The 11,754-nt window shown below is 49.2% G+C and overlaps 1 protein-coding gene across 12 annotated transcripts in view; it reads right to left on the reverse strand.

Moving 5' to 3' along the window:
• Positions 1–10,893, reverse strand: part of Slc4a9 (solute carrier family 4 member 9) — a 17,101-nt gene extending 6,208 nt beyond the window's left edge. For 4 of the 12 annotated variants that reach the window (XM_023703343.1, XM_004643231.2, XM_023703347.1 and 1 more), the window contains exons 1-17: positions 10,655–10,892; positions 10,159–10,319; positions 9,764–9,874; positions 9,077–9,132; positions 8,817–8,974; positions 8,469–8,556; positions 7,848–8,002; positions 7,393–7,509; positions 7,055–7,229; positions 6,786–6,919; positions 6,365–6,627; positions 4,863–4,921; positions 4,337–4,525; positions 4,109–4,222; positions 1,167–1,328; positions 838–1,016; positions 217–289 (exon numbers count right to left, since the gene is read on the reverse strand). In XM_023703343.1, coding sequence (XP_023559111.1) covers positions 217–289; positions 838–1,016; positions 1,167–1,328; positions 4,109–4,222; positions 4,337–4,525; positions 4,863–4,921; positions 6,365–6,627; positions 6,786–6,919; positions 7,055–7,229; positions 7,393–7,509; positions 7,848–8,002; positions 8,469–8,556; positions 8,817–8,974; positions 9,077–9,132; positions 9,764–9,874; positions 10,159–10,319; positions 10,655–10,872 — 2,412 coding nt within the window. In that variant the 5' untranslated portion in view covers positions 10,873–10,892. Of the gene's footprint in view, positions 1–216; positions 290–837; positions 1,017–1,166; positions 1,329–4,108; positions 4,223–4,336; positions 4,526–4,862; positions 4,922–6,364; positions 6,628–6,785; positions 6,920–7,054; positions 7,230–7,392; positions 7,510–7,847; positions 8,003–8,468; positions 8,557–8,816; positions 8,975–9,076; positions 9,133–9,763; positions 9,875–10,158; positions 10,320–10,654 lie in introns of all 12 variants that reach the window. The other 8 variants (XM_023703351.1, XM_023703342.1, XM_023703344.1 and 5 more) reach the window with 8 other exon arrangements.
• Between the last annotated feature and the right edge of the window lie 861 nt (positions 10,894–11,754).

Below are 11,754 nucleotides of genomic sequence, written 5' to 3' on the forward strand. Positions count from 1 at the left end.
TTTTTTTTTTTTCTTTTGAGACAGGGTCTTGCTATGCAGCTCAGGTTGGCCTTGGGCTCACTTTTTAGCCCAGGCTGGTCTCAAACTTACAATGATTCTCCTGCCTCAGCCTCCCAAGTACTTGGATTACAGGCATGTGCCACCACTCCTGGCACTCCTGTTTTTGCTATACTTATTATTACTGTACTGACCCAGGTCCTGGTCTACCAGAGGTACCTTGAGTACAGGTGCCAGGAAGATGGAGAAGCCTGTCAGAATGAACACCACTAGGCCTGTCAGCCTCTGTTCCCTGTGGGGAGAAGGAAGAATGAGGTGGAGTCCGGAAGAACCCTGGGAGCTCAAGTTGGAGTACCTGACTAGATACCAGTATAGACCATGGCAGCTGAAAGGAAGTGGAAGGATTCTCAATAGGTTACCTGGCAAGGAGACGGCCTTAGCTTCTTATTTAAAAAAGATTAGTGGACAGCAAGGGGCAGAGCACTTCACATGAGGGTCCCAGGCCTCTCTTTCAGTTCAATTTCATAGTCATTCTTTGTTTTTATTTTGATGGAAATTTTGTAATTTTATACTGTGGTAAAGATATATCATAATCTACAAACTTTATTTGATATACATTAGACAGCAAACTGTGTTTCAGGATTTCTAATACTGGATTCCTTTGTAACATCAACCATATGCTTTTGCACAGAGTTGCACAGAGTTGGTGGCAGCTTATCTTCCACTTCAGGCTTGGCTGCCTTCACCCTTGCATAGGTGATGCTCAGGTTATTCTGCCATGTCCCCCATGTCCCCCTTATTGCCCACCCCTCACTCAAGTCTCGTGAATAGTGTCCTCACCTGATGCCCAGGAAACTGGGGGCCTCCCCAGGGGCACACACTCTGCTTTCTCTCCGAAGACTGTCCATGTGGGCCAGGGAGATGACTGTGGCTGAGACGTACCAGGGCAGCCCAAGTGCTGATGTGAGCAGAATCAGCACTGCCACACAGAAGAGGTCCAAATGGAAGCCAGCTCCTTTCTGCAAGGGCAGGAGCACACAGAAGGAGGTAGTAGACAAAGATGGAACTATCCTGGCCCTCAGTCCTCTGACCTCTTGGTGAAGCAGGGAAAAGCCTGGACACCACCTGGAGCTGTCCTTTGGTCTAGGCTGGCCTTACCCAGATCTTACCTGCAGCTTATATTCTGCACGGTTGAGGATGACTGCTGTGATCTGCTGGTCCATGAAGATGAGGATAGTCAGCAGCAGGGCAGGCAGGGCAGCTGCCACACTCAACCACCAGGGGTTGGCTCCAAAAGGTGATACCAGCCAGCCACGCCCAGGGAGTGTGGGCTGGAGGAGGGGATGCCACAGACAGATTGGACAGGGTCTCCCAAGAACACTTCACCTGCACACCCCTGCCTTGTATCTTCCGCAGCCTGATTCCCTCACCAAGACACAGGATGTGAGGCTGCTAGGTAGAAGTGTGCCGGTGTGTGTGTATACGTGCACACGTGTGTGTGTGTGTGTGTGTGTGCGCGTGTGTACGTGCACAGCTGGTTCAGAATATCCAAACACCTAAAGAGGGCCAAGGAAGGCAGAGTACCCTGGCTCTTGATCTACACAAAGACTCTAAGACTGGTTTTCAGGGCCCCTCCTTCCCTGGAAGAAGAACTGATGGCGAAGGCCTGCCCACACTTCTTGATAGGGTATATAGAGCCTTCCTCCTTAGGCATCACCCTCCCATCCAGGGTGTGACAAAGCAAGCTTAGACCTGCCTTGATCTGCAGGGAAGGGGCAGCACTGGGTGTGTCTGCGTCTGCTGTAATTACAGGCGTCTGTGTGTGGGAGGGGGCCCTGGTTGCTGCTTGGGGTTCTGGTTCCAGAGGCCACTCCAAATGAAGTTCCCATGCTCTCTTATCTCAAGAGAAGCTCAGGAAAGCTCTCCAAAGGATGCAGGCAAAGTCCAGAAATTGGTACAAAGCTTTGTCTTCCTCACCATCATGCTCTGGAGAGGGATTTCCAGTTTTACTAGATTAGAGCAGGCAATGAGGGGGTACCATGTAGAGTGGGGAGTAGTAGAGTAGGCAGGGCCATACTAAGGGTGGGGAGAACCCATAACAACAATGACTAACATTTACTGAGGAATTGGTATGTGCCTGGCACAGTGATAAGTGTTTCATACTATGATCCTCTGTAAACCTCAAAATAACCTGTGGGGTAGAAACTGTTGTTATTTATTATTTCCATTTTATAAATTAAAAACTTGAGGCTCAGAAATGTGTAATAACTAGCTTAATATACCTAGACAGATGTGGCAGAACTGGATGTGGCCCAAGCCTGCTGACCAGAACCCATCCTCCTAATCATTACCCTATAATAATAGCTGCTATAAGGGCCGGGGGATAGCAGCATAAGCACCTGCCTAGCAAGTGCAAGGTCCTGAGTTCAATTCCTGGTTCTGAAAAAAAAAAATCTACTGTGTCTAATATTCTTCTATTCTATCAAAAAATGTGATCAAAAAATGTGGTGAGCCAGGCATGGTGGTGCAAGCCTGTAATCCCAGCACTCAGGAGGATCATTATGAATTTGAGGCCTACATGGGCTACAAAGTGAGCTCAAGGCCAGCCTGAACTGCATAGCAAGACTCTGTCTCCAAAAGAGAAAAGAAAAAGAAAAAAAAAGTGCAGTGAATGTTTAGAAATTGTCTAAAATTGATTATAGTGAAAGATATATTGCCATTAATCTCATTCAAAATACTCCCTCTTGCATCAAATACTCATCCCATCATTTTTGCTACTTTTTATCTTCTTTCTTTTCTTTTATGTTATTTTTTTCTGTGCTGGGGATGAAACCAGGGCCTTTGCATTGCACTAAGCTCTACCCCCCAGCAACCCCCAAAACACACCCCTTTTCCATTTCTGAGACAGGGTCTTGCTCAATTGCTAATCTGCTCAGGCTGGGTTTGAACTTGCAGTTCTCCTCCCTCAGCCTCCCAGCATGTAGGGATTACAGTTCTGCATTACCAGTCCAGCCCAGCTATTCTTACCACTTTCTGAAGAAGCTCTGGAAGTCCTTCATGAGAATCTTTACACAGTTGCACTGTCATGGTTGCCTTGATGTCCTGAATCAACTCAAAACTTTCACCTTTCAGGGTCATTTTGAATTTGGGGAAGAGCTACAAGTTGCACAGTGGTTGCCAGATCCAGGGAATAAGATAGATGAGTACACATTGTATTGTTTTTATAAGCCTGCCTGTCTGTTGAATGGCACTTGGCAGCCAGATTCATCATATTTTAGATCACACTTCATAAAGACACTAGGAAAGAGGACTTCAAGAACTGCTTCAGAAAGTAGCAATAATGACAAGAAGGTAGCACAGGTAAGTGGGAATACTTTGAGGAAAATTAATAGCAATGTGTTTTTTATTTTATTTATTCATTATTTTTTTTTTGGGGGGGGGACTGGGGATTGAACTCAGGCCCTTGTGCTTGCCAGGGAAGTGCTTATTCTACTGAGCCATCTCCCCGGCCCCAAGCAATGTGTTTTTTACTGTAATAAATATTTAAACATTCACCAGATATTTTGGTCACATCTTCATGTATCTTTACTGCAGTACCTCATGTAATCTTATGAGACTATTATTACTACTATTGCCTTTTTTTATGCATTTGGTACAGGGTCTCCCTACACAGGTTGGACTCATCATGATACTGTTTCAGCCTCCCCAGTGCTATGATTACAGGCATGCACCACCATGCCTGGTTTTGGTGGCCAGTTCAGCACACCTGGCATAGCATCTAGTGCCAGAAATTGAACCTGGGTACCTGCACTTGCCAAACAGGCACTTAGACCACTGAGCTATCTCCCTAGTACTTTTTGTCTTTTTTTTTTTAGACAGGGTCTCACTATGCAGTTCAAGCTGGCCTTGAACTCACTTTGTAGCCCAGGTTGGTCTCAAACTGGCAACCATCTTTCTGCTTCCGCCTCCCTGGGATTGGAGGGCGTACTACCACACTCAGCTCTACTATTGCCATTTTAAGAGTGAAAAAAGCAGCTCACAGGAAAAAAATCCTACACCTCCCTCGACCAAGGTCTGTTGGTCTTTCCCTCCCCATCTCACCAGCTTTCACCTTGAACTCTGTAGGCACCGTGAGCTTCGGTGTAGCTAGGCCCAGGAATGCATCAAGGCCACAGCCCAGCAGAATGGCCAAAACTGAGGAGAAGTCGCTGAGCACCTTCCGCACCTGGCCACATGGTGGAAACTCAGTTAGGTTTGGGCCTACCATCCCCTTCCTCCCATACCGCTGAGCTCAAGTCCAAGAATTGGCCTCTCCCACAGAAGGAAGGGTGACACTCACCACAGAGGGGAAGAAGGAACTTGTCTTTACATGCTTGAAGGCCGTAGCAAAGAAGAAGGAGGTAAGGAAGAGCAGAAGGGAGAAGAAGGCAATGTCTGGGACTGTGTGACAGCCAGGGCCACGAGGTTGGCCTCCCTGTTGGGTGCACTCAGATGGAGGCAGCAAAGATGCATTGACCAGGCCTAGGTCCTGTGTAAGGGATGGTCAAAGATGGGTTTGTGGCATATGAGTAGGGCCAGGGGAGTAAGCAAAACAAGAGGGACCCACAGAAATATCAAGGTCCCATTCTCTTTGACCACAGGAAATAAGTGACCCTCAATGACCTTAAGAGGGCTGAGGAGATAGTTCAATAAAATAAGCGCTTGCTTGGCAAGCACAAGATCCTGAGTTCATCCCTGGTACCACAGGGGGGAAAAATGATCTCATGAATGTTTCCCTAGCCAATGGGGTAGGAAGAAATAGGAACCACTAACTGCTTTAGCTGTTACCCTTTCTTTTCCAGGCCCTGTCAGGAGCAAGCCCTCACCATGCTTAAGATGTCATCTCTGTTCTTTTGCTTTGTTGTTGCCCATTGAGACTCATTTCCTGAGAAACAAAGAATAATTCAAGTACATTTCCAATCCTCTCAAAATTTTCTCCAACCCCAAAGGATTCTATAACTTTTTTTTTGAGACAGGGTCTCATTTTACAGTTCAGGATGGCATGAACTCACTATGTAGCCCAGGCTGGCCTCAAACCCATAATCCTCTTGCCTCAGCCCTCTAAGTCCTGGGGTAACAAGCATGTGCCCCATGCCCCTCTCCTCATAGTCTAATCTGATGAATGTAGCTAAACCAGAGTTTTTCGTTCTGACTCTTCTGTCTGCTCATGCCCCAGCAGCCCCGGCCTCACGAGTACTCCTCAAGTCACTGCTTGCACACTTAACCCCTCAAATTCCCTACTCATCTATATCCCTGGTGCTAAGCACAGGGCACAGCAGTTGCTCTGCAAACGTTGAGAGGATATCTGTGCTGTTTACAAATCTGCGTTTCTACCAGAGGAAAAACTGGTCTTATTCATGCCTAGCACAGAGTCTGGCATAAGTTTGAAAATTCTTTCCCGGTCATGGTGAGGCCTTCTCTGTGGAGGGATGGATGCAGTGTAATGCCCCAAGCTCTTCTCTCTCTCTCTCTCTCTCTCTCTCTCTCTCTCTTCTTTTCTTTTTTTTTTTTTTTTTTTTTTTTGTATTTTAGGGAAGGGTCTACAGGGTGTTCAGGGTCTCACTACTAGATCAGACTCACAGTGATTCTCCTGCTTACAGCCTCCCAAGTGCTGGGATTCGGGTGTGCACCACCACACCCAGTCTCAATCACCCTCTCAGTGCGCCCCAGGGGCACAGCCAACACACCAGGCCCAGGAATTGAATCCCTGGCCCCTGCGCCTGCTTGCAGGCACTTTAATCCACTGAGCTATTTGGCCTGCCCTTCTCTTTCTTTTTTCTTTTTTGTATTTTTGAGACAAGGTCTTGCTATCCAACTCAGGCTGGCCTCATTGTGTAGCCCAGGCTCATCTGAACTTGCAATGATTCTCTTGCCTCAGTCTCCCAAGTGCTAGGATTATAGGTGTGTACCACCATGCCCAGCATCCAAGCCTCTCTTTACCTGGTCAGTTACTCATCCATTCTCAAATCATTCCACCTGATTTATTTGATTGGCAGGTTTAGGGGAGGAAATTGAGCACATGTGGCTCTGCCCCTTCCTCTCTCCCTTTTCCGAAGTAAGCTGCCTGTTTGGTACATGTTGTTATATCTGCTCCTCTAAGACAGGACGTCCCTGTCCAGTGCTGCATGGCTGGGTGGGTAAGTCTAATAGCCTATTCACCTATACATGTAATCTATGTTCTTCTATTAGTGTTGCCAAAAATAAAGACAATATTGGGCTTTCTGGTGTCTTATTTTTCAGAGTAGGAAAGTATGCTGTTGGATAAGTATTTACTAAACTTAACCAGGAGGAACCCCTCCCACAACTTCCTTCACCTTCCCTCACCCACCTTGTGGGTCTGGGTATTGACAGAAGCAACCGTAGCCAGGGAACCCAGGTCTTTGGATGGGATAGGCATGGGTCAAATTCACCATTTTGCCCAGGGCATCATAGATGAAGATGAAACTGATGAGGGCACAGAAACCTTCCTCCGTGAAGCGGGTGAAGTAGCGCACCAACACACTGGCCTCTGTGGCCACCAGCACCAGGCAAAAGGTGGCCACCCAGATGCCCACCCACAGGCGGAAGGGCAAGTAGTCCAGGTTGTGATCTCTGTGAGGGTGAGAGCCAGCAAGGGGTGTCTTCTCTCCACCTAACTCAGGGTAGATAGCCCCAAGCCAGAGACTGTTCCCACCGTTCCCAGTGGACCCAGTCAGGACCAGGGTGAGGGTGTGACTAGGGAGGGCTTGGAGATGAAGGAGCTTTCCTACCTGCTGAAAGAGAAAAGCAGGCGCTCAAAGACCAGCACTGGCCCAGTGCTGCTGAGGATGGTGAGCGGCTGGCCTGCCAGCAGGCAGAAGGCAGCTCCAGCCACCGCAGTTCCCAGGAAACTTTCCAGCACTCCCTAGAAACCAACAGGACCTTGGTATCCTCAGCTCAGAATCCAAGCTTCGGGAATCCTCCTCAGCCCATCCACAGTCTTAGTTCTACAGATGTGACACCAAAGCTGTGTCAGCCTCCCTCACGCAAAGCCACCCACCTGGGCACCATCAGTGGCATCTCCCAGCAGACCCCCAAAAGTAATGGCGTTGGTGACAGTAGCCAGGTAAATGTAGAGCACTGCTGAGAAGCACTGAGGGTGCAGGGCGTCCAAGAAATCGGTAGTGTACCACGAAGCTTTCCGGTTCACATCCTGGACAAGACCCCCAAACAGCCTCCCGCCCATGGGTTGTCAGTAATCCAGGTTCCCACACTCCATGCCCCGCCCCGCGACTTTCCATGCTGAGCCTCACCCCAGGGAGCACACGCTTGGGTCCCCAAGACACCCTCTTCCCCAGTGGGTTCCCCCAACCCTTGCTTGTACACTGCTCGCCTCACCGACCGGTCCGCTGCAACTCCGGACAGGGCACTTGGGGCCCAGGGCCACGTCTATCCTCTGCCCCGGCCATGCGCCGGGTGGAAAAGCCCTCCACCTCCCGCTTTCGCGAGAGTGACCTGAGGAGTAGGGGAACACCAGGTTGGCTGGGCCAGTCACGTGGCCCAGAGATGGTGGCGCCCTGCCCCCTGGCGGTTGCTGCATCTGTGGCAGCGGGATTAGAATAACCATCTCCACTGAAAGGAAGCAAAGCGCAAGAGTCCAGGTCAGATTGCACCCCAGGAAGGCCATGGTGGATGAGGAAGGTTATTTAGGCCTTATTAAGTGAGAGAGTGGTAGAGCAGAACTGATTAAGTCTGCATGACTCCAAATCGAAAGCTAGAACTCACCCCCTCTGCTACAGTGGCGCTAGAGGCTCTAGATTCACCGCCTGTGGGGAATGAAGGCCTCCGGGTACCTTTTGTGCTGAGAGGACAGGCATTTGGGTGGGAGAATCCGGGCTGTTGGGTCCCACCGACCTGGGGGGAGCACTGTCACCTCCTCTAGGAAGGCATCCAGGGCTGCCAGAAGGTCATGAAGGTTACTAGCCCGACGAACTGACCACTGGAACTGCTGTTTAAAAGCACACAATGGGGGCAGGGAGATAGTTCAGTGGAATAAGTGCTTGCCTGGCAAGCGCAAGGTCCTGGCAAGCGCAAGGTCCTGAGTTCAATCCCTGGTACCACCAAAAAAAAAAGCACACAATGGGCAGAAAATGCAGATTTGAACTCTTGAATGCATTTTCATTTGTGTATTTCTCAAAAGCAGACACACACACATTACATAGGTGGACGAGTCACTCATTCATTTATGCATGCATGTACGTATTCATCCATTCAGTGATTATTGAATGCCTACTGTGTGCCAGCACTAGGCTAGTAATGGGGCTACGCTGGTAGCCATGGAAACTTCAGTCCCCATGCTACAGACACAAAGCAACACTCTACCTCATTGTATTTAGTCATACAGGAAGAGTAAGCACTCATGCTGAGTCACACAAATCTATATGCACACACACATGCACACCTGCCCAGCTCACCGGGTCACTGAGGAGGACAGCGGCTGCTCGACCCATCTCATGATAGCCCCTTCCCGGCATGGCAGGGCCCAGAAGCAGGCAGAAAAACCTGAAGAAGGAACTGGGCATGAGAGAGGTTCGGAGGCTGCTTTCCTATAGGCAATCCTGCCTACGGGCACTCAGCTTTGACCTCCCTGTAAGCCCCACACAACACTCATGTGCACACCTGCTCCGCAGTCCCCCACTCTGTTCCTCACCCCACACACATAACCACAGAGAACTATGTTCCGAAAATGCACGAGCAGAATCCTCCCCAGTAATGGCTTTTCTGTGGAGCTGTAAGACGGTGCTGCTACACAATAGCCTCACCTGCTGGGGAGGGGCACCTCAGTGAGCGTCCCCAACACCACCGGATCCCGCAGTCGCACAAAGGCCCCCAGTGGCTGAGGCAGGAAGCCCAGCTCTCCTGCCAGCACAGTGGCTACCTCAGCCTCTGGAGGCAGCTTCTGTCTCAGAGGATTCTGATGCTGGGTGGCACAGAATAGAAGAGGTTACTTGGGGAGGGGGGAGATGGGTTTCTATCATTCCTTACCCCCCCCCCAAACCCTGCTCAAGCAAAAGCCACAAACCTGTTCCTTCAGAGGCACATTTTCATTGTGAGGTACCTTTTTTGGAGGAGTAGATCCTACAAAACAGGGTTATGCAGGGTTAAAAGAACAGGCTTTGGGATTAGGTCTACCAGGGCTTCCCAGTCAGCTTTTCCACTGACAAGATGTGAGAACAGGAGCACACTCTGAGCCTGTTTTTCAGCACTAGCATGAGAATTGTGATTTTACCTTATAGGGTGACTGTGGAAAGTTCATGAGATACTGTATGTAAAGCTCCTGGTACAATGCCCACCAAGTATATTCCTTCACAGGCTAATTAAAAAGTATAAGATATTTATTTATTTATTTGGTTGGTTTGAGACGGGGTCTCATTGTAGTTTGGAGTGGCCTTGAACTCACTCACTATGTAGTCCAGGCTGGCCTCTAAAGGCAGTGCTCCTGCCTCAGCCAAGACACTGGGATTACAGGTTACAGGTGTGTACTACCATGCCCAGCTGAACAGTCTACGATTTTTTTAAAGTATTAAATTGATGCCATGCCCATTCCTTCCCCACCACCACTACCACAAGTTTTCACTTGCCCATAAATCCTAAGTTGAAGTCTGAGGCAACCCTAGGCCACTCCTGGCCACTCCAGGAAGATATAAGGAATATCTGAGGTCCTCCCACCCCAAAACATTGATCCTGGGCCCAAAGAGGGGCCTCTCACCCCAGCAGGGCCAGGTCCTGGTCTGGATGTGATGCTGGGGTCTTTGCAACAGCAAAGCCTGCAGCTGCCCTCTCAGCTCTGGACTCAATGACTCCACTCTGATTACCTGCTCTGGAAAAGAGATGTGGGGCTGGAAATTTTCTTGAAAGTTCCCTAACCCCATTTCCCAATCCCTACCCTCTTGTACAGCCCCCTTTCCATTCTAGGAATCTCAAGGAAAACAAGGACTGATAATTGCCCTCTGCTTTGCTTTTCCACTTCCACTCTGTTACAAAGATAGGCAATCCTCAGGGTGGGGTAGCATGGGCGAGGCTATGGAAGATTCCAACACTCAGGAAAATTCCAAGGAAATGGCATGTCTATCGAGGGCCCCCCTGCAAAAGCTCCCATCCTACCCACAAGCTCCAGAAGGTTCCGAGCTGGACAGTCCAGCAGTACGAGGCCCTTGACCAGCAGGCTGCGGAGATGCTGAAGGCTGGGAAGTGCCAGGGTTGGCACATGGGGAGCACTCCACCGCCCTGCATCCACCTCCAACTTCTCCTCAAACAGCATCCACCTGTGATGGATGGAAGGAGACAGACAATGTTATTGGGGACATCTCTTCCATATCCAGGAGCAGGTACATGGGAGCCAAGGAAAGTAGAACAATGGGGAAGTCCTGGGCCCAGTGGTACAGAGTATGCTGCTCAATGGGCTGTCAGCCCTCATTTTAGGTCTTGAAGATCTCAAACTAGACTACCAAAGGTGCTGAGTATCGGGGAATGTAGAAGATGGAGAGGACAAGCCCTGATTCAGAGTGGGAAGGAGCTCTGTAAAAGGTGCTGGGGATCATGGAGAAGGCCCCAGCTGGAGGAGAAGGAGGGCCACAGAACTAGCCTGGGCCCCACTCACCTGCCCGTCTCTCTCCACTCCAGTGCCTCGGGCCAGCCCAGCAGCTCATTCAGCTGAATGAAGAGTGGAGGGTCTGTGCATACCCCCAGTTCTCTGCTGTCTGTCTCTGAAGAGCTGCCAGGGCTGTGGCTAGGGCCATGGTCACTCTCCAGCTCCCCTGCAGAAACATTTTCATGAGCACTGGAAGCTTCATATTCCTCTTGGCCTTGTAATTTCATCTTGGTGAGGCTTGCAAAGAATCTCAGGAGCAGTGCAATACCTGAGGCTCTCTGGCTAGCTGTATTTATAATGCACCTCCCCCCTCCCAGCCCAGCACAACACAAACAGCCAAGCCTGTTGGCTCCAGAGCATATTGGCTCACTTCCCATGTTTGTCAGGCTAGCATGGCATTTCACAGGCTTTCTAGAAATGCCCAACTTGGGGCCAAGTCATGCATGTGCATTTCCTGTGGGATCAGGTCTGAACCCATTGTGTTTTGTGTAAATAAGCAGGAATAGATGGGCAGCCTAGTTTGAGTACTGACACCCCAAATTATGCTGTCCCCTAGCCTGTATCAAATACAAATACTAAATATCCAAAACTGTTTTAGGTGTCAACAACATACCCTGGGGGACAGACATAACCCTTGGACAAACAGAGACCTAAGTAATCAGCTCTATAGAAACTAGGCAGGATAAGGGAGACAGCAAGTAGAGACCTTGTCTAGCACATAGGCTAATGGTGGAACGTGGAGGCAGGTTATGAAGAATACAATGCCAATGTCTTTTTTTTGGTTTTGTTTTGTGGAATCAGGCATTGAACTCAGGTCCTTGTGCTTGCCAGGCAAGCACTTATTTTACTGAGCTATTTCCATAGCCTCTCTTTTTTATTTTATTTATTTATTTTTGTGGAACCTGGGATTGAACTCAGACCCTTGCACTTGTCAGGCAAGTGCTTATTCTACTGAGCCATCTCCCTGGCCCCTCTTTTTTAAAATATTAGTTAATTAATTAATCTATTTATTTGTACTCTCACTACATAGTTCAGGCTGGCCTTAACTTGAAGAAATCTTCCTGCCTCCGCCTTCCAAGTACTTGGATAATAGGTATATGCACCATGCC

This window comes from Octodon degus, unplaced genomic scaffold, assembly GCF_000260255.1.
Source record: "Octodon degus isolate 3935 unplaced genomic scaffold, OctDeg1.0 scaffold00169, whole genome shotgun sequence".
Taxonomy (NCBI): domain Eukaryota; kingdom Metazoa; phylum Chordata; class Mammalia; order Rodentia; family Octodontidae; genus Octodon; species Octodon degus.